Here is a 26325-nt window from a genome sequence, read left to right on the forward strand (position 1 = left end):
TGCTTGTTTTAGTAAAAAAAAAAACCAAAAAAAAAACAACAAAAAACCAAAAAAACCCCAGCCCTTTCTAAGCATAAGTAGATGAAATTAATAGAATCTACTTGAGCTTCTCATATGATGGAAATTACAGAAAACAAAACCCATGAACAGTAACTGCTCTAAAGCTGCCAGTGGGGTGTTCCTTACCTCACTGCTGTGAAGCTTGAGTGACAAACATAGAACAGAAGCAGCTCAGTTATCATTTCTTGAGCAACAGGCTGCAGCTTGACAACCGTCCTAAAAAATGTGATGCAAGTAGAAAAGTACAGCAAGTCAAGAGGCAGTTTGTCATCTACCTCAAACATCTGCAAATATTCTTTACCTTTCCTTCCTCTGTAAGCCTTTAGGCTCAAAAAGGAGCAAAGATCATTTCCATTTCTTCCTGGGCAAATACGAGGCAGAGTACAGCAGGATGCCACAGCTGACCTTCAAGATAAAATTTTATTTTTAAAAAAGTTACACAAAATAGAGGTTTTACATTGTTGCCAAGTGTGATAACTGCAGCTGGATGCCTTGGACATGGTGCACTTACCTTTGCACACAGTAAGGCAAAAACTCCATCAACCAAAACCCACATCAATAAGACATCCAGTAGTTGTTCCACATCTATTTCAAGTGTAAGTACTTTTTCAGACAGTTCATTTTACAGACACCAGGTGAGAACAGTTGCTATGTCATACAATGTTTAAAGACAGTGATTTTGTATCCCCCCCTCCCTGCCCTGATGTGCCCATGAACATCACTACCCTTGTTGTAAGGAAGGGCTGTTGTAATGCTCAGACTAATGCATGAGCATCTAGGTATTTAACAAAACCTGGGATGTTTGTAAACAAATTTAATTTATTGGCATCACTTACTTACAAAATAAAATATTAGACCATGATTTTCCATCATGTCTGTGTCAGTATATGGTTTTTATTTTACTATAAGGAAAGAGAAGGAGAAGCAAAATACATTAGAAATCCCAGACTAATCAAACTGCAGACAGGGTCCCGTGTTGTCTTCCTAGTTGCTCTCTGCACCCAGGCGGCCATGCAAACATATGTGTGAGTGTGCTGTGATGTCAGTGACTGTCTGCAATGCCACATGCCCCAAAGTAGGTCAGCTCCTGCCCCACACTCCTGAGGCCACAGCATTACTGTCTGTGCCGCCCACCGCAGGTTTCCTCTTTCATCCAGGAGAGCATTTGAAGCACAGAAACCGCCACAGCTGCCGTCAAGACTGCACAGTCCCTTTAAGATACCACATTCCACCATAGCTCACACAGCAGTCCTGGGGAGAAAGGGAGAGCCCATCAGTGCCTGCAGCACCGCCCCGCGTTTCCAAACCGCAGGGATCACACACTACGAGGTGAGCCCTGCTGGAACCATGATTCGGCTTTGCAACCTTCAGTGTGACCAGAACATCCCTCCTGTGTACAATGAGAGCCAGAGCAGCAGGTTCTCTCTGCCCTGAAGCTTAACACAGCAGACAGAGGGGAAAGGCTGAGAGCACAGGGAGGATACACAATGGGATGGTGGCAGGAAACCAAGGTTTCTGGGAGGAGGAGATGGGAAGAATGGTGAAGCAGGTTAGGACAGGAAAAGAGGTGAGAGCCAAAAGAACTACAGACGTGAAGAGAAGGGAAGACGTGAACAGAAGGGAACAGAAGAAGCACGCAGGCAGCCCCAAGCTGGATCCTTTTCATCAGGGTTCTGTGGCAAGGAAGGGTCAAACCTCAGAACTGTACTCAGGTATTCTGACCGTGTCTGCTACACTCACAGCTGCAAGCTCCACAGCAAAGGAGTTCAGTCTGTGGTTCCTTTTCTTATTTCTATTCAGTGAACACCAAGTCTCATGAATTCTAAGCCTAACAGCTCCTTTAGCTCCAACCTTCCCACTTAGGTAACTCAACAGGAGCTTAAACACTGCTACAGAACTGATGTTGTGGAACTAAAAAGAGAAAAAAAAAGTATCAATAACTATCACTTCTTAACTCTTGGGACTTATTGCTCTACAAAGAAATTAAGTGCAGAGCCTCAAAAGAGAGTTTTCATTCTGGATCTGCAGATGCAAAAATACATTCCCTGTCAGTCTGTTCTTTCCTGTACAGGACAGGAACACATGCAGATGGGGAAATAAGAGTCAATAAATGCTATTTCATTCAAAGTGGAATCAAATCTCTCATGGTTTAAAGAAGCCAGATAATCCTCCTACTTCATTAAATCATACTTTCAACATTTACTTCAGAAACAATGAAAGTTTCACATGCTTCTGTGACAAATACATTCAAGACAAAGTCTGACACAACACAAGGCCACAAGGCTGACTGTGGAATGACTTAGATTTTACAAAAGTAGGACCTGGTTTGCAAGGGACAACGATTCTTTGTTCCCCAGAAATGATTTATTAAACATCAACAACAATGTGCAAACGAATGCCAGTGCATTATCTAGACATCCCCAGAGAGCTGCGATGTGACAAACCTCCTAGCACAGGCAAGCCAAACCAAACACTGCATAGGAGGCAGAAACGTCTCAGTTTATTTTCATACTAAGACCAGGTTCATTCAAGCAAAACCAGTTTGCTTACCGTCACTGCAACAGATGTGTAATTTTTCAAGTAGGTTATTATTCTGCTTACAGATCCCAGAGTAATAAAGTACTTAAGCACTTGTCTCATTGAAGTGGGTGATGGTGAGCAAAGGCTCAGCAACAGTGATTGAAGTACTACATGAGCTGGCAGCTTTCTCCTTTGTCAATCACAACCTGCGTGGTTGGTACTTCATACCTCAAACTTGTTTAGAAAGTAAATGGTTCATCTTCAAAGACAGAGATGAAAGGATTCAAACATTCACTATGAGATGTGCTAAGTAGGACTCTATGCTTGTTTTAGTTGGGGTTTTGCTCACTACACTGCTTTAAGTCCTACTATAGAATATAATGCATTTCCCTCTGAACATGTGGCACCTGTTCTTCAGCATGAAACAACAGCAGGCAGCTCAGTAAACTCAGAACGCTCCCACTGCCTTAATGCTTAACTCCATATTATTTAAAAATAACTCTGAAGTGTGACATTTACTGTGCTCTATTCCTTTCTGGTCCAAGATGAAGAACAAAGATTTGCTGCAATAACACCAAATAACAGGGAAGTAAAAATCACTGCTTTGGAGAGAAACAAGGTAGAATGAGACGAGTGTTACTTGAAAGAAAACAGGCTGGAAAACAAGCCCTGCCTGTTTTCCCACAGCAACTGCTCTACGATCACGATCACTTGTCAACTCAAGGCAATACATGATCCTTCAGTTAAACCAAAACGTTAAAAATTCATGCATTAACTGAATCAAAACCCCAACTGAGCAGAAACTTACCTTTAGCACTCTATCCACCTCCTGCTTGTTGAGGTCTTGACTCAGCTGATTCTGAATGACATTTCTGCGCACTCGATAATTTTTCGAAAAAATTTCAAGCAAAACTTGGCGATGCTTTAGAACAAGAATTATTAATACAAAAACAGTTACTTTTAGCTTTCTATAAAAAAAAGCTATATGTGCATTAGCCTGTACAAAACATTCACTGAGCTGCATTAGAGTATTGCTTCAAAACCCTGAAACTGTCCCATTTCAACATGCTCTCATTATGTGTCCTCCCATTATCTCGCAGCTCTGCAGGGATCTCTCCATACCTCATGAGCACATCTGCCCCATCCTGATCCTGTGACCCCAGGCACCTTCACAGGTACAGACCATACTAAAGAAGGGGCTATGACACATTTCTCTCACATACTTCCCAGGCAGCTCACGTGGTCTGCTCCAGCCAGGAGATCGGATGCTGCTTATTCTCTAGAACAATGCTTAAGACTTTCCTATAAACATTCATTTAGGTCACAGACACAGCACTTGCATTGTCCATCTACATTCTGTTAGGCTGCCTTTCCTTCCACTTCACTTACTGCGATACAAATAAAACTGAGGAGATACTCACATATGCTGTAATCATTTCCTGTTCTAAATATAAAGAGACACACCAGGTCCCATCATCATATAACCACTGGTTAACATTGCATTTCCACTGCATTACCATTAGCAAAAAAAGAAAAATGATTTGACTGGATCCCAACCGAAGATCTGCATTGCAGAATCCTTTCTCTTCATACAATTGATAGTATTTACACCCCACTGAGTTAGTTGCCAATGTCTCAGTTTCTGTTCACACCACCTGGTCCTGATGTGGTATAACCACCCTATGGTCTGAGAGCTTTCTCTCAGCCTGAAGCTGGCTGGTACTGAAACCTGGAGTCTTCCTTAGAGAACGGTGAAAAACTGCTGTACTGCTTCCAGAAACACAAAGTGAAGCAATGCCAAATCCTCACTAACAGCGTATTTGGGACTGTCACTTATTTTTGTCTTTACCTGATCATAAATGTCACCGGCTTCCCAAAGTGCATAAACCTTTAGCTCATCTGGTGAAGCAGCAGTCTGTGGAGGAAACTGAGAACAAGAGGCTGTTAAAAATAACTATCTATTTAATGAGTTCTACTTAATGATTCTATGATACAGTTTCCCCTGACACCTATTACTGAATCAAAATGTTGTGGCCACTTAATGAGAAGTGCTTCTCTCCCACCCCACGCTCAGGAAGGTGACTGTGCTGCAGCAGCCCCTGTGCCTGCATTAGAAACACAAACCCCACCAAACCTGCTCTTCTGGGTGATGCTGCAGCACCCAGACCCTGAGTGAGGGGTAAATATTGCCTGGGGAATGGGACCACTGCTCCAGCAACCTGATGCACACATGGCATGCCCAACAACATTTTAATGATGCTTCTGGTCACACTGGAGTGATGGCAAGCAGTGCCACGGGCACAGCACCAACCACGTCAGAGCTGTACAAGGGGATCCCATGACATTGTATGGGGACTTGGAGGAAGGGAGGACAACCACCAAGTGCCACAATAATCTCAGGATGTGGACTGTGGACAGTATCTCATGGCACAATGTACGGACTGTTCCTGCCTGCAGCTTGTGTCTCCAGACTTCCCAAAGCAGAATTCAATTAAGTATGAAGCGCACTGCAGGGTTTTCTGGATGTTTTGAAGTCTCCAGTGGCAAGTTTTAGATATTTCAATTCTAACCGAATCTGCTTTGCTACACCCAAGGCAGCATGACTGACCAGCACAGTGCTGCTGCTGTGCGTGTGATCCCTGGAGCAGCCCACGGGACTCCTGGAGACTGAACACTGATGGAGAGCAACCACACACCAGCGCATTTCAGGCTCCCAAACTGAAGCAGTTTTTGTTCCTACAAGATCCATGCTAGAGGAACACCATTTGTACTTTCCGAGACAGAGGCTTTGTGCCTCTGCATGCAGGAAGGAATGTAACTGTTCCAAACTCCTACAAAAATAAAATGATGTCCATTTGCCTTAATGCTTTCCCCTGGAGCAACGACTAACAAGTTATGCTGGATACTTCCCCCTCCTGATGTGTGCCTTCCTGTCACCGACCATTCATTCCATGCTAACCACCGACCTGCCAACCTCAATCAATCCTCCACACAAAGCCAAGAGGCCTGTCTGACTGCTGCAGTTCCTCACTGCAGTACACCTCCCACCTTTTTTCCCAGCCTTCCGCACTACACCGAAGGACTGCACTGCAAAGGGCTCAGCCCTTCCTTTCAGGGGCTGCCTCTGATCTCGCAGCAAAGGGAAGCGCTGTGTCCAGCAGGAGCTGCCTGCTGGAATCAGCAGCTTCAGTTCCACCGTGGTGCAAACTGCTGATATATAGCAGGGCTGTGCACCTGCTTTAGAGCCAGGATTCAGGTTTGTTGGGCTGGCGACACCCAATATGCTCCTCTTCTCATGAGGACATGCCACACACAGAGGAACACTCTCCTGAGCTTTCATTCAGCACAGATAACACCAAAGCATCAGCCTCTTTCCTGACAAGCTGCAGCAGGACAGGCAACACAGGGCTGCAGGAGCAGAGCCCCAGTGAGTTTGCTTGGGACAGACCTGAGCACTTGCTGCTGCCTTGGCCACATGCTGAGCACAGCTACACTGCTGGCTCTCAGAGAGGGAACTGCTTCCAAACCAACACAGTGTTATTTGGGAGAGCACAGAGAGCCTCCCTGCATTCACATCACTCTGAAAACTGCCAGGCACCCTGCTCACTACTACACTGCTACAAAGCACAAGCAAAGCACAGCACCCTGCAGGCAGCCCCTGTTCACAGCTGGAGCACCTTCTGAGGCCCCATGAGCACCATTTATCTGCTACCCCAGATGCAGCTGCTCAGCTTTATAAATCTATGCTCCACCAGTAAGGTTTCCACTGCTGTTTTCAGCAACACATTTTCTGTAACAGGGGAACGTGAAAGCCAAGAGTGTCTTCACCCCCCATAGAACATCACTTTAATTACTTCAGATCATTGATTTTTATCACCAAAGCAGTTTCAATTACAGAAAACTAATGAGTAACTATGAAATCTCAGGCAAAACATCCCTCCAGGGTTCCAAGGAGCTCAGGCAGCTTCACTGGGTTCAAATAAAATTGTCCAGAAAAAACAATGAGAGAAAGTGAAGTGTACGAGCTCACACAAAAGGCACAGCTGGCCCACAGCATGAGGCACAGGCCTGGGAGCTGACTTACATTTCTGACAGGCTTATGCAGGCTGCTGCAGAAGATATCAAATTCTGCAGTAAGTTCTAGATCAGCAGAACTCAAACATACAGCAGTCTCCAGCAAACAAGTCCCAGACTCAATTAATACAACAGCAGTGACTTCAGCTATTTACCACCAGCATGGCAAATGCATATTCTACACCACATACAACAAGAGTATTTCCACCACAAAGAAGCAGCTCCAGGCAAACATTTCTCAGGGACTGGAAGCTGTCAGGAGAGAAAGCAAAGAGCACAAAAAGCAGTGGCCTCCTGTGTGGCATCTCACATCTGTCACTCGGCTCCAGGTGCCACAGGACGTACTTTGCACACCACTGAACACGTTATTTCCTGAAATAAGCTCCCTGAAGCCCAGCTAAGGCATGACTATCGCTACACCTCCTGTGCTCCAGACTCTCCCCAGCCTGCCTGCTCTCTGCTCTCCCAAGCAGCTCACACGTCTCTTTGCCTCTCTCTCTAACAGCACCTGACTCTCAAACTCCTGCTGGTTGCAAACCGATCAGCACCAGATGTCTTGTGAAATTATTTTCCTTTTGGGCTACTTTCCATGATGCCAAAATCCCTTTTCTTTCTTAAGCAATCTGCTGGCTCTGACTCACGCATTCACACATATAATTTCCATAAAGACAAATGAAGACATCTCTGATCAGCCCAGGAGGAAAAGGAGTGACCAACAGAACTCTGCAGATATGGTTTGCTGCTTCCCAGAGAGCTCTGCTGGGTGTGCCACACCGGTTCCAGGCAGCAGCCATCGTCTTTATCCCAGCAGCATTCCTGCAAGGAGCTGCACACTGCAAAGCAAGCTGGTGGGACTGCCCCAGGGTAAGTCACTGGAACAGGAGCAAGCAAGCACAATGAGTCCCTGCAGCCCAACAGCCCAGAGGTGGAAAAGGAGCCCCAAGGACAACTTTGAGCACACCACAAGGGCAAAAAGCAGATCACAGGGCCAGCCAGAAGCAGGAAGGCAGACAAGCCTTCAGCAGCTTCAACAGCCCAAACACTCAGAACACAAATGTTCCTCCAGTCCAGCCCAAGGTGTAAACATTTCACAGCTCCGATATTTAACTGCCCCCCTACCTCCCACCCAGATTGTGCCAAAAGGAAAAAAAATACTTACAGGCACCAAAATCTGTTTGCAGCCAATGTCTAACACCATGTCCTGTAACATTTTGTCTGAAATGCCACTGAACAATATATGTCCTGGAGGCAGACTGGCTAAATGAAGGTTAAACAACCGTTTAAGCTCACTCAAGGTGAGCACAAATTGTTTCTTAAACGTTGAGGACACAAATGCCTTCAGTTCTTGGGCTACCCGATCGCTGCAGCCTCCAGGCAAGTGGCCATTTAGGGAGTCTGTGGAGTCCTCCTCTGCGTGGAGGCCGTTGACGATGCCGTTGTTCAGGCCTTCATACACCGAGGTGTCCATGGGCTCCTCATCACTCACAGGCTCCTCTTTAATGTGGATATTGGAAACGTCTATCTTGGATGAAGTGTCATTTGATTTCAGTTCCGCCTTTTGCTTCTGGAACTCCTTCTCTAGCTGCCCATAATTCTGCTTGACTTTTGCTTTTGCCATGTTTACTCTTTGCTCCCCAGAAACCAGCAATGGATGGCCTGATAAGAAATGAAGCGTAGCATAAAATCCCACCATAAACAAGACTCCAGTTTTGCAGAATGTTGCTTGAATTGCTCACAGTGAAATAAAGCCAGGAAACAACATTACTTGTGGAACCTAAGGAATAAACCTGGCTTACTGATTAGATTTTACTTCCCTCCCTGCTACTATAACTTAAAAAAAAAAAAACAAAAAAAAAACAACAAACAACCAATTAAGCATGTTAATAATTGTAAGCCAGGTGCTTGTGGAAAGGTCTTCCAGTCAAGGAACCTGAAGCAAAGACACTGCATTTCTCCAACAGCTAGGGCTGTGCATGAGGTGCACAGTATGGAAATCTGGGACTCTTCTAAGTACTATTACTCAGTGTTGGGGAGAAAGGGGCAGAAGGGAATCCTTTCCCATGCAATCCTGCACCTCAACCCAAAGGCAAAAGGGAAGTGTGTGTTGGCAAAAGAGAAATTCAGTCTCAATCCCATTGGAAGGAATGCTGCATTTAAGGCAAAAGCCCACACAGCACTCATGCTGTTACCTTCTTTACTACCAGGCCCACTAATTCTCTCCGAATAACCCACACCTAATCCTCCCAAGCAGATCAAACACACGGTATTGAAATGGAATTATATGCACATTTGTCAGTTCTGCTTATTCTCCTCAGTGGCTCCAGAGTCTGGCAGTGAGCCAAATGCCTAGCTAAAGCTCTCCGGAATCTCAGGTTTTCACAACCTTTTAGGATTATAGAACAGCTACTTTAATATTCTTTCTGACATCCGTGGTGGAGAGGAATGGCAAAGAGACAACTTCACACCTCCTTGCAGCTCCCCCAGCAAATACTTTCCTCATTAATTGTTTAGCCCTCAACCACACCACAGAGCCCACAGCAAATCAGAGGAAATAAAAAATCCCACCGTTTTATTTGGAACTGAAAAGGGAATGACTCAACCTCATGCATGTCAGCCTGAGAACCGAGAGGTAAGAATCACTCATGCTCTGTCCCTGTCCTCAATTCAGCAGCTGCTTACACCACTACACCTTAAATGAGGAAGTTGTTAACATATCCAGCTGATTTTACACTATCAAATAGAGTCCCCAGTGCCAAGGAGTCCTTCCATGCTCCGCCACAGTAAGCTTGTGTCACCACTAACATCACTGATGTTAGTAAAGACCAAGTTATCTTAAATAATGCAGAAGAAATTACAAGAAAGGGGTAATATCAAATGCAAGACCAATACCCACCACACTCAAAAACAGTGAGAAACAACAAAATATCACCCAGAAATACAGAGATGCATGTGTTTCAAGGTGATCCAAACAATTTCATTTACCTGATTGTGACTCTTGTTTCTTTGGTGTCAAGTGTTCCTTTACAAGATTATAGACTTTTTCTAATCTGAAATACAAAGGAAATCATACCAGTACTGTTTCTGTTGTTATGCTTGCCTGCAGCCACACCAGCTTTAACTTTCAGCCAGAATATTTAATTTCTAGAAAGCTGTCCTCAGGAAGCCAAAGAAAAGGTGTGACTTGAATGATGCATCAACACAATCCCCATACAACCACACCCCCTGAGAGAAGTAAACCTTACAGGCAATATGGATCAAATACAGAAACTTCACACTAGATCATTCTTCATTTTTAGCTTACTCCCCAAAATAAAGCAAGTCATTTACTTGGCCTGAATGCCCATCCACAGCATACGTTGCCTCTGAACTATATCTGGATGCTTCTTAACAAAGTCTTCATCATAAGGGAGCATGAACTCCCAACCTTTGTTTATTCTTGCCACAGACATGTGCTCTAGGAAGTCTTTCACATCTTCAGGGCAAAGCTAAAAGAAAAAGGAAAATGATATGGATGTCAATTCATATAGGGCATCTGCAGCCATGAAGCAATGAACACTGTTCCACGCGACAGGATGAGCAGGACCGATTTGGCGTACATGGGGCACTCCCACAAACACATGCCTAAGTCAGTCAGATATTTATCCTTTGCAACACCAGCTCTTTCACACAATGTTAAAGGCAGAGCACGTCAGAGCGCAGTGATTGATCAGCTGAGAGTCAAATAGCTCATGACATGTTTTGTAAAGAAAAGGGAATTTACTAACTGAGATGAAAAGACTATTGTGCACAGAAGCATGTCCTACAACTTTCTTCTTAGTTCAGAGCTCCAAGTCAGACATGCTGCACCTACACGTGCATGGCTTTTGAACAGCACTGGATCTTAAATTCCAAAAGTAGCCAGTCTGTACATCAACTGATTTGTGCTCTATCATTTTATTTTGTTTTAAACAAATAATTTTTTTCCTTCTGACAGAATATTCATGTGCCTGAGTTGTTTTAAGGCTTTTATTCAATACTGGCAGCTTTGGCAAATGCCATCAGAAGTGTTGTGCTTCTGTAATGCACTCTGCAAAAGCGGAGTATCAGTGTGGACTGCACGAGTTCTCATCTACTTCGGTGCTTTGTAAGCTTAATTCAAAGGATGTTCAGCTTTCCACCAAAACAGAAGAGGGGACAAAGATACATTCCAGTGGCTCAGCTGCAAGGACAGTCATGTCCTGTGGAACTGTAATTGTGGGAGCTGCTTGAAATAATTCTGTAAAGAGAATCTATACCTGTTCCAAAGTGAAGATATGCCTTGGCTAGCAACACTGCAAGTCAGCAGTAATGCAGACACTGTGAACCTGAAAGAAAAGGCTTGCAGCAGCACCTCTTACTGACCTGCAGACAATGCCCACAGTTAGCACCAACCTCTGTGTTAGGAAGAAGTCACTCACTTTTGTAACTGCCGCCACTTCCTTTCGTACAACCCAGCGGTCCTGTGTGAACTTCCACATCTAGGAAGGAAACAAAAGAGAAAACCCTGTTAACTATATTTAGGAGTTGCATTACTGAAGTCATAGAAATAACACTTTTCAATGATGTTACCAGAAAAATGGAAGCTTGACTCCTTTCAAGGATGTGGAAACAGGTCATGCTCACACAGACGGCAGGAAAACAGTTTCTGACTATTCCTTGCTCAAATGGCCACACACACTATCAGAATCTTTGAGAGTCCATGGTTTCCCTTGGTGAACCTTTGACTACAAAAGCTCTTAAGAATCTCTCAAACCTCATCTAGCTTCCAAAAAAGCCCTTCCACAGCGGTGATGCTGGAACTGCAGGAGTCACACCCCATGCCCAGCATTGTTCACTAACCTGAAGAAACTTCCAATTCTTTGGGTGCAGTGCTAGTAGAAGCTGCTGACTGCTGCATTTCTGCAGCTTACAGCCTCCTAGAAAGTGTCTGCTGCCCTTTCCAATGCACATCACCACAGTCACTTACAGTCGTGCAATGATGGCAATTCACTCATGTATTTGTCTCTGGTTAATGGAAAAGCCAGGTACTCTGCTAAGCAGCTCCCAAGGCCTAGCATACTGCGAGGCAGCTGCTGAGAGCTGGCTAATGGGCACAGGAGCAGAACTACCACTGTCCGAAAATAACCTTTGATTTCTTCCCATCTCCATTTAAATAAATTACAATCTCCCTTAATATGTGTTTATTAATAGTGTTGCAAATAATTCAAAAATCTCATTATTGTCAATTTCCTCTTGTGCTTCAATGCCATCCATACTTCCTTCTCTCTGACTCAGCTTCTTTTTTCCTACAAACTCAGAAAATCACCACACTCACCTTACAACACAAGGACAAGAAGCTGCTGCCTAAAGGAAACAGATCTGTCACCTCTCCTTGCACACAACTCTGAGACAGACATTTCTCAATAGGCACTTTATTCTAAACTAGAAACTGAAATTATTATGAAAAAACAGTAGCTTTGAAAAAGGCAAGAATTACTTACCTCCCTTAAAGTACAGCATAGAACAATTGAACACTGAAGCCGCCATTGGTCTTTTAGAGTATTTAAAATAAGGGTAAAATACTTTCCATTATTAAACACTTTATCTTTACATTTTAATCACCAAGCATTAGCACTTACTTAACCAAGCATAATAATTTCTGGTCCCTAGAACTTCACACATGACGTGTCACATAATCTGCTGGGTCCTAAAGACTAATGTCACCGGGTCACACCTGATTGCAGAGCTCCGTATGCCAGTGTCTTGGGCAGACATCAAGACACAGTAAAAAGTCAGTTTCAATCACCATCATTTTATCTTATGCTAGTGCTGCCATATCCTTAAGTTCTCCTTCACGGTGTGCTCCTATTCAGACTAAATCTCATAAACAGGCTTTGCAAACAAGGGGAACTCTTAGATCTAACTGAAAAACATGAAAGCAAGGCACTCGTTAATTTCTTTTCAATGGGGTGGAAGCCATAAACTGGATATGAACTTAGGAAGCACTCAGGAACCTAATTCTTTCCGTGGTTAGCAAAAACAAACACGAAACAAAGCTGTTCCTCCCTTCTGTGGTTATGTGCATGTTTATGAGACCTGTACTCATTTCAACTTCCATACGCAGCTACCACTCACAGAAGGTGCTTAGGAACAAAGTCCTTTCACTGATTAGCAGCTCAGGGGAATAAAATCCTTTTTAAAGATCAACAGTGCATGCTCCGGGAGCACAAGGCTTAACCACACTGCCCTCCTGAGACCTTGCAGTCCTGAGCCCACGGAAATGTATCTGGAGAAACAAACACTTCATTATCCAGTCCTGGCTTCGCTGTCAGCCCTGCATTGTGCAGGCTACGTGATAGCAGCTCTACAAGTTCTATTACAAAGAGATGAATACCACCTACTGTTAATGACCAGCAATCTGAACTTACCAGACAGCCACAATGTCAGTCCACACAAACACTCCCATGCCAGACTTTTAACACCACCACCAGGGTTACAGCGCAAATAATTTCTCTGGAGCAAACATCTTATTGCAGTAGTGGTGGATGTGAAACCAAGTTTGATAATGCCACGGCTCTCAGACAAACTTCAACAATATTTTCCTTTAGCAACAACAAACTCTTTTGTACTTACAACAAAGTCTCTCCCTCTACAAAGCACTTCTGCAGGGACTCCACTATGCGGACTGGAAGTGTCTTTAGGGTAGAGCACGTCGCTGTTAATTAAAAAGGAAGATGGATTAGCTACTTGGTTCTCCAAAATACAGCATTGGTGAAAATTAACATAACAAATGTGCTCCCAGCTCTGCAGTTAATTTACACCTTTATCCAAAGCATCGCTTTCATTAAAGGAACGAATATTAATGCAATTACTCCGCTTCAATTACACTAGTACAAGAAGTGCTTACACCAGCAAAGCCCAGCCTTGTGACTGGTAATGTGTGCAACACAGGTACATGCTCTGCTTTGTTCTTGCAAAGCCTTTCCTTCCTTGCATGAGTGTAAACAAGACCAACACGATCCTAAGAAATGCTGAGACTAACCTAAGCCTTGAAGGTAGCATTTAGCCAAAATGCTGATCTATAGGAATGAGTTTTTGGTGTTGTGCTTTTTTTTAATTCCTTGTCAGCAATCAAAGATTAAAGAGAACAATGCTATGAGCTTTCATGCTCAAACCAATCAGACCCAGGACTACCACCACCATGGTGTCTTGATCTGCTTGCAAGATCAACTAGATGACATTCATTTCTACAGACTCCAAAGCCTTGAGGCAACCCAGGCTCAATCCTCATCTCCTCGGCCTCCTCACTTAAAGCTCTGATGTGCGCAGACACTGCTCTGTGCACAACTATCCCTAACAGGCTACATCTACAGACACACAAAGACTCCTCAGACAAACAGCAAAGAAACACATACAACATAAAAACACCCTGAGTGCTATAACACTTTTAATTTGCACCCCACTGCCTTCTGGAAGGGACAGCAAGGACTGAAGCAGCTCACACAGCTAGCTCAGGCCTGTATCACAACAGCTGACGAATCCTGCTAACAGGCTGGTAACTGGTGCTACACATCTCAGTGCAGAAAACTACTCCACACACTGTAATTCTTTGCACGCAATGCTCCACCCAGGCGAAAAGAAAAAAAAATAAATCATACTGCTCTTCAGACTTAACTCCCAGTGAGATGCTTTGTTCTAATAAACAGGAGAACAACACAGCATCCATTTCATGTGCTACAGTCAGTACCCCACAGGTAGTGCCATTTTATGACAGGTAGTCTCTAGAAGGCAGGTAATGCTTTCAGCAGACAAGAGCAGCATCCCCTGACAAACAGCAAATAGACTGCACAAAGATCTTTCTCTGACTGAATTTAGCTAAGAAATACTAACGGTTGGGATTGTTTCATTGTATGTATTTATATTTGACATTAATCTCTGAAAGGATTCAGGAGTGTCCCCACACAAAAGAACACGAGTGAAGACAACAAATATCTGACAGCTCAAATGCAAATACAGGTTACATCACAGCTCCACCACAATTCTAGCTGGGCTGGGCACGGCTGTGCTGGCATCTGCCATCACCTGTTTGAATTTTTATTATCCTATTGCAGAACAAAGCAAAGAATGTTGAATGAGTATCTCACAGTACTGAGAATTGAGAACACAGATACACAGTGAAAATGACAACATAAAATCCATTGTTCTAATTCTCTTCTTACAGCAGAAAATCACATCTCAGTAACAAAGACAAGGCATACCTCTTCACCACCCAGTTTCCTTGGACCAGCATCGCCACCTGCTGTATGCAGCGGAGAACTGCTGTAGAGTCTGTCCCAGAGCCTAGCAAACTCATCAGATTCGCAAATGGCATCACCTTCACTGAAAGGCAAAAGAAACATTAGATGAAGGGCTTTCTCAGTATGCAAAATAAAAACGGAGTTTCAATTCTAGGATATTGTGATTTATATTTATGTTGAAATTCCAGGTCACAGCTGTATCTGAGGGGAAAATAAAAATTCAAAGCCTGAATTTTAGAAGCCATAGTCAGTATCTGTTGAAAAAATACACATTCATGTTGCAACAAAGTTGATTAGCTTAACTGGCCCTAAATTAATTCATGGATTAAAAAAAAAAATCTACTCCTTTGGCAATATTTGGAAACAGAGATACCTGACAAGACAGGAAGCTCCTAAGGTTCTCAGGATTTGCTCTCATTAGATAGTAACTCAAGAGATAGAATAAAGCTTACAAAACACTCAAGAAGCATATCACTGAAAACTTTCAAGGGAAAAAAATGCCAAAGTGCAGCCTGTTGCATTAACTTTTAAGCCATACTCAGACTTCACATTCCAGGAGATAACTGCAGAAATAAATGCACTCTGAAAGTTATCATCAAGATCAGAAAATATTCTAAGAGTGAGAGCACTGCAAACATACAGAGCAGCTGTCAGTTCCACCTAGTGCTCTTCTCTTTCCCAAAGAGCACTCTCAGCCTTCTCAAGCAAATATTCAGCTTTTAACTGCTTCACAGAATCTGAGATCCAGACACTGTCTGGAAGAGCGACAGAACTGGTACTACTAGGAAAGGTATTTTATCTGAGACAATTAGAAGTCACAAGTGCAAATGGATTACAAACCGTTCTTCATCAGGATCTTGATCTGATCAGCAAGGGGTAAAGTTCTCAGCTGGGCCATAGAAAGCACATTGCTTGGAGCCACCGGTTTGCTACTGCAAATAAACAACAGCTTTGTGAGTTGCAGCTCATGAGAGAGCATCCAGACAATGTCAGTGTTGAACATTCTGTACACTTACTTCTCTTCCTCTACGCTTGGAGACATGAGCATCATTAAATATTCACTACAAGAAAAGAAAACACATCCTTATAATATTTGTCTTGAGATTTCCCAAGTTTAAGTACAGTTATTTTTTTACTTAAAGCAATCCTACTTATTAGAATCTATAAAACAAACACCAGCCTGAAAAGAGAGCCCCTCCTCTTTCCTTTCTCATCTTCCTCCACAAATTCAGTGCTGGTAAAAGCTACTGACATTCATCCATTTAAAGAAAAAGCATGAAATAGACGGGAGTCAGAATCCTTGCTCTCCTGTACTCTCCTGTGTCCAAATAGAGGAACTGCAAGAGTGCAAACATTAAACGTGGTACTTTGACACAGAGCAAGTGGGGCCACACGAAGTCCTGCAGTTAGACCTGCCAATATAACTGCCAGTGTCTGAGAGGAAAGAATCAAATCCAAAAGACTTCTCATCACACCTGGCACTGCTCCACTGAGATGTTAAATGTTACAAAAACACACCCACACCAATAAGGAGAGAGGCAGTCCACCACCTTCCTATTACTCGGACCATGGTCTATATGTTTACAGCAAAACATTATTACTGTCTGCACCACAGAAGATTCCTATACATAGCTGCAGTCAGCAAGAAACAAAACCAAACGTGTTTCAAGTAGTATCAGGTGTCTCTTAAAAATCACCAAAATAAAGTTCTCTAAGAGTTTCTAACAATGGGAGTCGTTGGCTTCAGAGTTCCCATTATTTTAATCAGGAGGAGCTTTTGTTTTACTTCTCCCTTACAATATCTGCAGTCTCAACAACGCTGGGTTGTGATAACACAGACAAGGCTACAATCACAAGTGAAAGCAACTGAAGTTGAAGACCAGTTTGTTTCTATTTTTTAAGCAATTGGACTTCTACCATGGATATCAGTATCAAAGGTATGATTTTAAAAGAACAAATTTGCTTATTACTCTGAAAGCAATCCCAAGAAATTATTGTACCTTCTCTAGAAAAGCATCAAACCTTTACCTGGGAGATTTTATTAATTCCGTATTCTCAGCGAGGCCGTGACCTTGGCTGAATAAATACTGGCGCTCGTGTTCTGAACGGCTATCCTGGAGACATGGAGAAAAGCACAAATCACTGACATTCTGAACACAAAATTTCAGATAGACTCCTTATTCTGAACTGAGACTGCTCCATTCTCCCAGTGCTATTCAAGCATTCCATCTCACTGATGCTGTACTGTAAGCCCTCTTGAATGATGCAGATATGATGTGGAAACGTTTCAGTTGATGTGACTTCAAAAATCTCCTGACATGCATGCTGTGTCACAGAAACAGGATTTATGGCACTTAACTGACTGGCTTCCCTGACTGTTTTACAAAGCTAAGACCTGAGTGACTATTGGACTTAAACACCCCCTGCCTTAAATTTGTCCAATTCTCAATTTTAAAGCTTTTCCAGTGTGGAGATCCCAAAGCACTATCCGGTGGCAGAGGCTCACAGCACTGTGGGGTCATTTCAAGCCTCAGATCAACTTTTCTTCACTGTCTTCTGACGACTCCCCGATTCCCACATACCCAGATTTAATTTGGCTGAGCGATCGCGCCCAACGCTTACCTTCAAGCCATAATAATGGAGATGAACCCAGTGCTCTTCTGCTTGTCTCTTCTGCAGGAATTCATAAGACTGGACACGTCTCTGACGAGCTTGCTCAGTCTCAGGGCGGGAAAACCGTACCTAGAAGATTTGGGTATCATTAAATACAGCTCCAAAACACCTGAAACAAAATACCTCCATTACCTATTTGGCAGAATGAGAACAGAAGCTAGTGGTCCTAGCTCAAATTAATTGTTGTCATCTTTACACTTGTGCAATGCTTTTCCCCTCTGAACCCAGGGTCACCAGAACCAGATGCGGTTTCCTGTTCAATTATTTGGGTGTGAATTGACATGCTTTCTTGTGAACTGTTGCCTGAACTACCACAAAAAGGAAATCTGGACGTACAGTAATTTGCTTAACGTCATCTTCAGCTTCATCCTGGGATGAATCACCACCTGCCAAAAAAAGCCAACAGGATAAGACCACGACTGCAATAAAACAACCAGAGCCAACAAGTAACTGTCTGGAGGCCTATTCTGGAAGAAGGCAGAAATAGGAACTACAGCTTGCTAAAATATGCAGCATATGACAGTGCCACACCACTCATGTAAGAGGAGAAACTGCTTCCATGAACATGGCACTAATGCTTTTCAGTGGCTGTTGTGGCACTTCCTACTGCTGCCCTTTGACACTACCCGCTGTCTCGTATCTCTCTGCCAGTTCCCTACACCTTTCCACAAAAACCTTACCGCAACTACACTGAAAATATGATCAGAGACAAGAACTGGCTGAGAAATGGTTTTATAATCAGTTCATTGTTATATTAAACACCTTTGAATAAAATTATAGAGAGAATTCGTATCCTACCTCTCAAAAGGAAACATAACTCATGCAGTACTTACCTTCATTAGCAGCTTCTCTTTCGCGGTGTTTTGCATCAGCTTTGTCCAAGTAGGTGAAACTTGGCCTCAGCTGAAGAATTCCATGCAGTGGAGTCAGGTGAAGTTCACCTAAAAAAGAGAATTGATATTGGTTAAAAGTATTTGTTTTCTAATGCACAGAGACAGTACTTTCATCACCTTGCTACCTCTGCAACAGCACAGCTTCCAGAGAACACAAATATTTAATACAGTAAAAAGAGATTAAGTGATTCATCCAGTGCATAGAACAACAAAGGAGTATGAAAAAAATCAAGATCTTCTCCTGCTACCTTCTTGATTAATGTTGGAGCCAGATATTACAGAGAGCCCCATTTTGGCTTAGATCTGACCTATCTGTCAGGAGACTACTAGTGAAACAGACATCACTGTAGGCAATCTATAATGATCCTCTCATCAAAACTCTGCAGTAACAGTAGGAAACAAAAGAAGGGCAGGAAGTGTTGAACAGGCAAATAAAACAGCCATGCCTAGACAGAGATAATAATACAGAGTAAGTAAGAAAAATAATTTTTTACTGTAAATGTATGTTTCAGGCCATTGTGGACCGTTAAGATCTTGGAGGCACCTACAGTGCCATGCTATATTATTTAAAACTGCTGGAGCTCCTCGAGGACTCCAGGGACACTCATAAGGAAAGCTTTCGCTTTATTTAGAAAAGCTTCAATTAAATATGAGCCTATGCTATTGGAAACACAGAACAAACAGCTCTTATTTAACCCAGAAATTTATATGTTTCACTGATGTGAGGGGTAACAAAACAAAGTCACCTTTTCTATAAACAGCAGCTGCATAGCGGGAAACATTACTTGCAGCTTGTGAAGAGCAGAAAGTTTGTTTGTCCATCAGCTTCCTGCAAACAGATGAATGCTGTAAGATTATATTCTACAGGCAATGTGGCATATAGATGTTAAAAGGCCTGAAATCACCAATTCCCAAAATAGTCTATCAGCAAATGCTTTAAATACAAAGCTAGTTTTGTTTAACATTTTAATCGACAACCTGCATGAGGGCACTGAGTGCACTCTCATTAAGTTTGCAGACTACATCAAGTAAGGCAAGACTGTTGATCTGCTTGAGGTCAGGAAGGCTCTGCAGATGGACCTAGATTAGATGAATGGGTCAAGCCCAGTTACATGACATGAACTAAGGGCAAGTGCTGGGTCATCAACAACCCCATGCAGCAGCGCAGCCTTGGGGCAGAGTGACTGGAAATCTGCCCAGGAGAGAAGAACCCGAGAGTATTGTGCTGGTCAGCAGGGAGCTAACATGAGCCAGCAGTGTACCCAGGTGGCCTAGGTGGCCAATGGCACCCTAGTCTGCATCAGAAATACTGTGGCCAGCAGGACCGGAATGTGATTGATCCTTTGCATGCAGCGCTGGTGAGGCCACACCTTGAGCACTGCGTTCAGTTTCAGGCCCTCATTACAGGAAGGATATTGACTTGACTGAGCATGTGCAGAGAAGAGCAATAAAGCTGGGGACTACAGAACAACATTAGGAGAAATGACTGAGGGAATTGGGGTTGTTTAGTCTGGAGAAAAGAAGACTAAGGAGAGACATCATCGCTCTCTACAACTGCCTCAAAGGAGGGTGCAGTGAGGAGGTGTTGGTCCCTTTTCTCAGGTGATGAGTGACAGGACACAACAAAACAACCTCAAGTTGTGCCAGGGAGGTTTAGATTGGATATCAGGAAGAATTTTTTCATAGAGAGGGTAGCAAAGCATTGGAATGGGCTGCAGAGGGAAGTGACGGAGCCCTCATTCCTGAAGGTATTTAAGAGAAGAGTGGAAGGACATGGGCCTAATGGACATACACATATCTCTGCCTAGCACAGAAACAAACGAAAGCAAATAGGACACCTACGAGGAATAGGTATTTGTTTCATCTGTACAAGTGCCATCCACATTGAGAGCAATCTGTTCTCCTTTGCTGCGACAGTAGTTCGGATTCAAAGTGTCAATGGCCATTTCCAGTTCAACCTAAAAAATGTGAAGGAAAAGGCAAATAATTACAATGGCAGAACTCCAAATGAATCATCAATCAAACTTATCAATTACAGTCATCACCTCGCTTTTTTCCCCTTCATGTTACTTGTAAACGGAACTAGTGACCAATCCCTGGTTGTGATGGTAGATTTGTGTCTGCACAGGGCCTAAAAACGTAAATGTCTGCTAATTCTAATAAAAAAAATCCTTAACATAACATACACTAACTCCAAAATTCACATAAGCACTCTCCTCAATTATTTCCCAGAAAAATATCCTGCTATCACAGACCTATTTGTGTTCTTTTGTATTTTTTAACGTGAGACATTTTCAAATCACAGCTACAGCTTTGGAATATGTCTGTAGGCAACTGCGACAATTCTGGCTTTGCTTATACTTTCACCACCCCACTGATTCTCAAACAGGACTGTTGATGGTTCATAGACATGCAAGAGAAGAATCAAGACACATGACTCTAAAAGACAAAGCATGCCTTCAAACCTCAACCTTCATCCAAATACTGTGAAAGTCTTTTAAATCAATCTTGTACAGACTGAATAATAGTAGCCAGACTTCCTGAATGATTCTGTTTTTATACTGCTTTTTCCATTGTGTCTTTAATTCCTCTCTTAATAAACCATTCTTCTTTTCAGCCCAAGCACAGAGATCTGGTCCCACAAGCTGCACACTTACAACAGCTTAGCAGCACAGTGTAATGATCTGAAGCACACTGCGGACAGTATAAAACAAGTTTCATAGACTGGACTCAAACGATGACCAACCTTTTGCTGCTTTGGTTTTATCTTCGCTGATAAATGTGTAACATCATCATATGTCATAGAAGCTGGACGAATTGGATACTGGAAAACATATCAATTTTATAAAAATTCTTAATTTAAAGACAACAGAATTTCACAGAAATTAATTAAACCCCGCCTGCCCCTTCACATGTAAAGCCACTTTCCAGATGGTTATAAGATCTCAATAAACGAGTTTTCTAATCTCTGAGATCATCAGATCTCAGAGTATGGTTACAAAGCCTTCCCCTCCACCCTCTGTCACTCACTCTTTTCTATTTCCTGCCTTCAGCACATCACTATGTGCTATAAGACAAGAAAATGGTACAACATATTAATCCAGCTGAAAAAGGATGTGATAGAAGCCATGAGAACCCATTAACTGATATTACCTCTCTGGAGATTTATTTATCTAGAAGTAAAATACATGTGAGTTTTCACCAGTAGTGTTAGCCTACACAACCTGGTCCACACACAGTCACATTTAGCCACATGATCCTCTGTTCTGAACTATTTGGGGATGCTGAGATCACAGTGTGGTGCCCAGATGAAGTCTTCCAGCAGCCTGCTCAGAGCCACCATTTGTCCAGAACGTGCAGAGCAACCCCTCATGAAGCTGCACATGCTGGGCAGAAGACCTGGACAGGAGGCTATGCCAGAGAGCACCACTGGCTTATAATTAATATCTCATCCATCAGCCTCAAAAGACCTACCTAGGAAAAGTGAACCACAAAGATAAAACGATGAGAGAAATTCAGTGAACAGAATGGGAAACAGACCTTCAAATATCAAGCATATTTCCACCTTTAATCACTCATCAGTTTTATCTCCACAGCATAAGGGGGTCTCTCCTGATGACTCACACTGGTTATAAATACTGATGGCATTGTCTTAAACAGGACGGGTCCTAAATAAATGTTCAGTAAAGTTGACAGAAACCAACTTGGCCGTTGGCAGAAAATGGCCAAGAGACTGCAGATTTATCCAAACCACAATAAGGATATTACCTACTAAAATAACTCCCTGAGGGTGGCTATAGGCAGTGATTTAATGACAAGTCAATGCCATAAACAATCACTCCTCTCTTACAAATAGCTTAATACTAAATGTTTCAACTGAGATGCATGCAGGTTTGCCTGTTCCCTGTAAGAGGTAAATAAAGTTATTTCTCTTTCAATTAATTTATTTTAAACAAATTTTCACTAAATAAAAGCTAACTGGAATACCTGAAACAAATACAACTTCTCCAGCAGACTTCTGGCCAGGAACACATCGATCTAAAAAGCAACACAAACAACCTGCATCAGTTAATAGCTATGTTGGATGGAGCCTCAGATGCAAGTTCAATCCCTAGAGCTCAAATACTGTCAAGTTTTGCTTCTAATTATGAATTGTATATAAAGCTCACTCATGACTTTTGATAAAGGTTTCATCTCTGCTGATTTTGACTTGTAATATAGCAGCTGGCCTCTTAGAGAAGAAAAACAGCACAACTATGATGAGGCAGGAGACACTGCTGCATATTTTTGCCTCTGAAATGAAACAAGAAATTTTTTTATCTGTGGGCCTGAAGTGTATCTATCATCACAATCTGAAAAGAAGAGGATGTTCTCTCTTTGGCAGCATGACTGAAAAGTTAACTTCCTTGCTGGTGTTTTGCCATGAAAACTTTCTAAGCTAGACAAAACACACCCACATGCCAAATAGGATTTAATACAAGCACTTTGCCACCAACACCTAAAATCCACGGATGTGTCACAACAATCACACACACACGTTTCCATCTTAGGTACCTTCTGAGACACTTCTGTCAAACCCCACAGGCTTGCCCTTGCTCATACCTCTGGTGCATGAATTCATACACAAAGTGAATGGGACACCAGGCTACTGTTTGGGATGGAACAGATCCTTAAGGAAGTCCAAAACTGGAGTACAACTGCTTGTTTTTAGCAGAAGGTATGAAACCATTTCAGCTTCATGTATAGCAGATATGAATTCATCAAAATTATAATTAGAACAATAGAACAGAAGTTGAATAACACAAAAAAAGCTGCACGTAGAACCACTGCTGACACAAAGCACTTTTACCTCTTGTATAATTGGATCATCTTCTTCATTTGCCATGCTAGGATACAAAAAGCTTTTCCTTGGCTTATTCCTTGGCACAATCTGAAAGAAAACAGATATGTCATATGAGTCACTACATCTGCGCCACGTACCACCTGGAGCCCAGACTATTTGTTCAAGTACACCACTTTCTTTTCAGTGGCAATGCACTCAGTGTGTGCTGTGAAGGAGTGTACGTGTTGGCACAACACGGCCCCTCGCACCTCACCATCTCTACCAACTGCCACCAACTCCAAAAACAAACAGGAGGTTTGTTGAAGGTAACTAAGTTCCCGTAACCTTGATGAAAGTTAGCATCAGAGAGAGCACTAAAGCTGAGCTCTGCAGAGGGAAGGATAGGCCTTCAGTACTTGTGTGAAGCACACCCTTTATACCCTGTGTGACTACTGCGCCCCAGCAGCAGCTGGTTTGCAGACAGCATGCCCGAGCTCTGAAATAGCCACAGCACTTGTCACAGTCACTAAGGATGGTGCCATGCAGTTCACCAGCCTTCTTCCCTTCCCAGAGAAATTTCCTTGAAAGTAGAAATGGAGAAAGCTTCTGGTTTAAGAGCTCGGAGAACAAAAAGCCTGTGTCAGCCCTGTGCTCAGGACTAGACAGCATTTACACCTGCAGTGTGCTGGCCCTGCCTACAGCTATGTAATATATCACAGCCTTGGCTCCTGACTGAGCACAGACCTACTGCTCAGCCAGGATGGCAGCCCTAAGACACTCCTCTGTTTCCCTCAGATCCTTCAAAACAATGAGAACAACAGAGCTTGCTTCAACAGATCTTACTCTCACCACTGACACACACTCACCTCTTAGCTGGGCTTCCTACAGAAAGGAGCCAGTGACAGAGGTTTGTGAGAGGCAGAAGCATCCGTGCTACATCCCTAAATGTGCTGATTTTTTTCAAGTACACAATTCACCTCTTAACCATCCCAGTATATGTCAACACACACCTGTTTTCTCAAATCATCAACATACAGTTATCCGAGAAATGTGTCACTGGGCTCAATAACCACTGGGCACTCTGCAGCTCCCAGAAGCACAACCATGGCTGCATTCTTTTCAAGCAGTGAGATGGGTCAGCTCCAGCTCTGCGCACCCCAGGTGCTCAGTACAATATAGCATGCAGGCAGCTTGGCACAAAATGGGGCCTTTGTTCAGAACAGAGCAGGCCCTGGGAGCACACTCAGCAGGTGTGCACACGGCAGACCCAGAGGTGGGAGCTGCGGGTCTGAGTGCTGTCCTTGTCCTATATGGGGATGGGGAACCTGCTCCTGCCTGGCAGCCCACAGGCCGGGTGCGTGCTCACCTGCTCCTTCCCTCCTGAGAATATTATTTCACTTTCCCAAACAGAAATTCAGATTTCCTGGGCCAAGGTGAGAAAGAGAAACCCAACCTGAAAGACCTGGTTTCTAGTCCTTCACCCAGTGCTGCTCTTTCCATTTTACATGAGATCTTGGGAATCCAGCTCAGTACTTACAGAAAATGTCAGATCACAAAGATTATAATTGTTTTTCACCACTTAAGAGTAAAGAATGACTGCAGGTGCTTTCACTGAAGTACCAGAGCGACAGACCTACACAACATTCATGTGAGGAATCCTCTGATCAGGACGAAGCTTCCACTGAAGGCACACAGACGCAATTCTGCATCTGCAGTTTGCTGTATGCATGGCAGATACAGAAACGAACCCCACAGGAATAACAGAATGGAATTAAGCTCTAGGAGGTAGCAAGCACGGCCACAAGAGCACTTGTTTCACATTTTCTTCTGGCGAGATCGCTTTCTTTGTAAAGGGACTTTCCTGTGCATGTCAGCATCAGTGCAAGTTGTCAGTGTGAGTCATTAGACCTCGGAGCACAGGAGGGCAGGAGATACAAATCTCAGCACGACCGAGGCTGGGCTGCCGTAACCACCCTCCCGCTGCAACGAGAAGAAACACTGGCGAAAAAAGCGTAAAACCGCCACGGAGTAACCGAACCCTTTTCCTCTCGGGTTGAGTCCAGAAGGGCGGCCGGCACCGACCCGCGTGCGCGTCTGCCCGTAACGGACCCCGACCGCCAACACCGGCGCTTCTCACGCAGGACGCGCCGGGTCCCCGCGGTGCGGGCGGGCAGCCGGCAGCCAGCAGCCCCGCTCCCCGCCCCGACGCCCTCCGGCCCGACGCCTCCCAGGGCCGGCCCCGGCAGCGCCGGGCTGCGCCGCGGCATTCAGCAAAACGGAGCCGCAAAAAGAGCGCAGGCACCTTCCAGACGTCCGCGATGACGGCGGTGCTGACCCAATTCCGCGCCGTGCCCCACTGGAGCTTTGCACAGTCATCCGCGGCTCCCCGCGCACCGTGAGGCGGCGCCGCCGGAGCTCCCGCCGGCGCTGAGGAGACGAGGCGCCACGCGCGGCCGCCCTTCGGTACCTCGCGCAGGGCGCGGGCCGGCCGGTCGTGCGGGAACTCCGCCCGGCGGGAGCAGCGGGGGCCTCCCGTGCCGGGAGAGCCGCGCCGGGCAGCGCCGGCCCGACCGAGAGGAGCCGAGATGGCGGGCCCGGGCCGGACCCCCGTCCGCTCCCTCGAAGCCCGCCCGGCGGCTCCTGTCAGCGCCCCGCGCCGCCCCCACCGCCCCACGGTGCGGGCTGAGCCGCGCAGCCCGGGTCGCGCCCCCCTCCGCCCCCTGCCGTACGCCGCTCCCGCGCAGCCCCGAAAGCGGCGAGAGGGGCACCGCGGCCGCTCACCTGGCGGAGGCGCCGCGCGGACGGCGGGGCCGCCGGTCCCCGGTGGCGGTGCGCGGCGCGGCGGGCGGCGCTCAGGCGGCGGCCATGTTGGTGTCACTGCGGCCGGCACGTGGGACCGCGGCCCTCCTCCTACCCACAATGCTCTACCGGCGTGGCGGGGAGCGGCCGCCAGAGGGCGCTGCGGCAACGGCGGAGCAAAAGGGAAAAA

General features: G+C 44.5%; 1 protein-coding gene across 2 annotated transcripts; it reads right to left on the reverse strand.

Moving 5' to 3' along the window:
• Positions 1 to 118: 118 nt before the first annotated feature.
• Positions 119 to 26246, reverse strand: POLR3E (RNA polymerase III subunit E). 2 transcript variants are annotated; one of them, XM_031606681.2, is made up of 21 exons: positions 25639 to 25774; positions 23364 to 23444; positions 22502 to 22552; positions 21261 to 21338; positions 20357 to 20472; positions 19261 to 19343; positions 18455 to 18562; positions 17958 to 18007; positions 17571 to 17690; positions 16977 to 17062; positions 15965 to 16009; positions 15789 to 15880; positions 14910 to 15030; positions 13285 to 13366; positions 11091 to 11150; positions 9982 to 10139; positions 9637 to 9701; positions 7814 to 8310; positions 4430 to 4507; positions 3389 to 3502; positions 119 to 1311 (listed from the first exon to the last, which is right to left on the reverse strand). In XM_031606681.2, exons 2-21 carry the CDS (start codon positions 23397 to 23399, stop codon positions 1255 to 1257), a joined length of 2097 nt encoding a protein of 698 aa, XP_031462541.2. In that variant the 5' UTR covers positions 23400 to 23444; positions 25639 to 25774; the 3' UTR covers positions 119 to 1254. The 2 variants fall into 2 exon arrangements, with proteins under 2 accessions (XP_031462541.2, XP_031462542.2); XM_031606682.2 differs by lacking the exon at positions 25639 to 25774 and adding an exon at positions 26118 to 26246 and having other exon boundaries at positions 120 to 1311.
• Between the last annotated feature and the right edge of the window lie 79 nt (positions 26247 to 26325).

This window comes from Phasianus colchicus, chromosome 16, assembly GCF_987193195.1.
Source record: "Phasianus colchicus chromosome 16, bPhaCol1.hap1.1, whole genome shotgun sequence".
Classification (NCBI taxonomy): Eukaryota; Metazoa; Chordata; class Aves; order Galliformes; family Phasianidae; genus Phasianus; species Phasianus colchicus.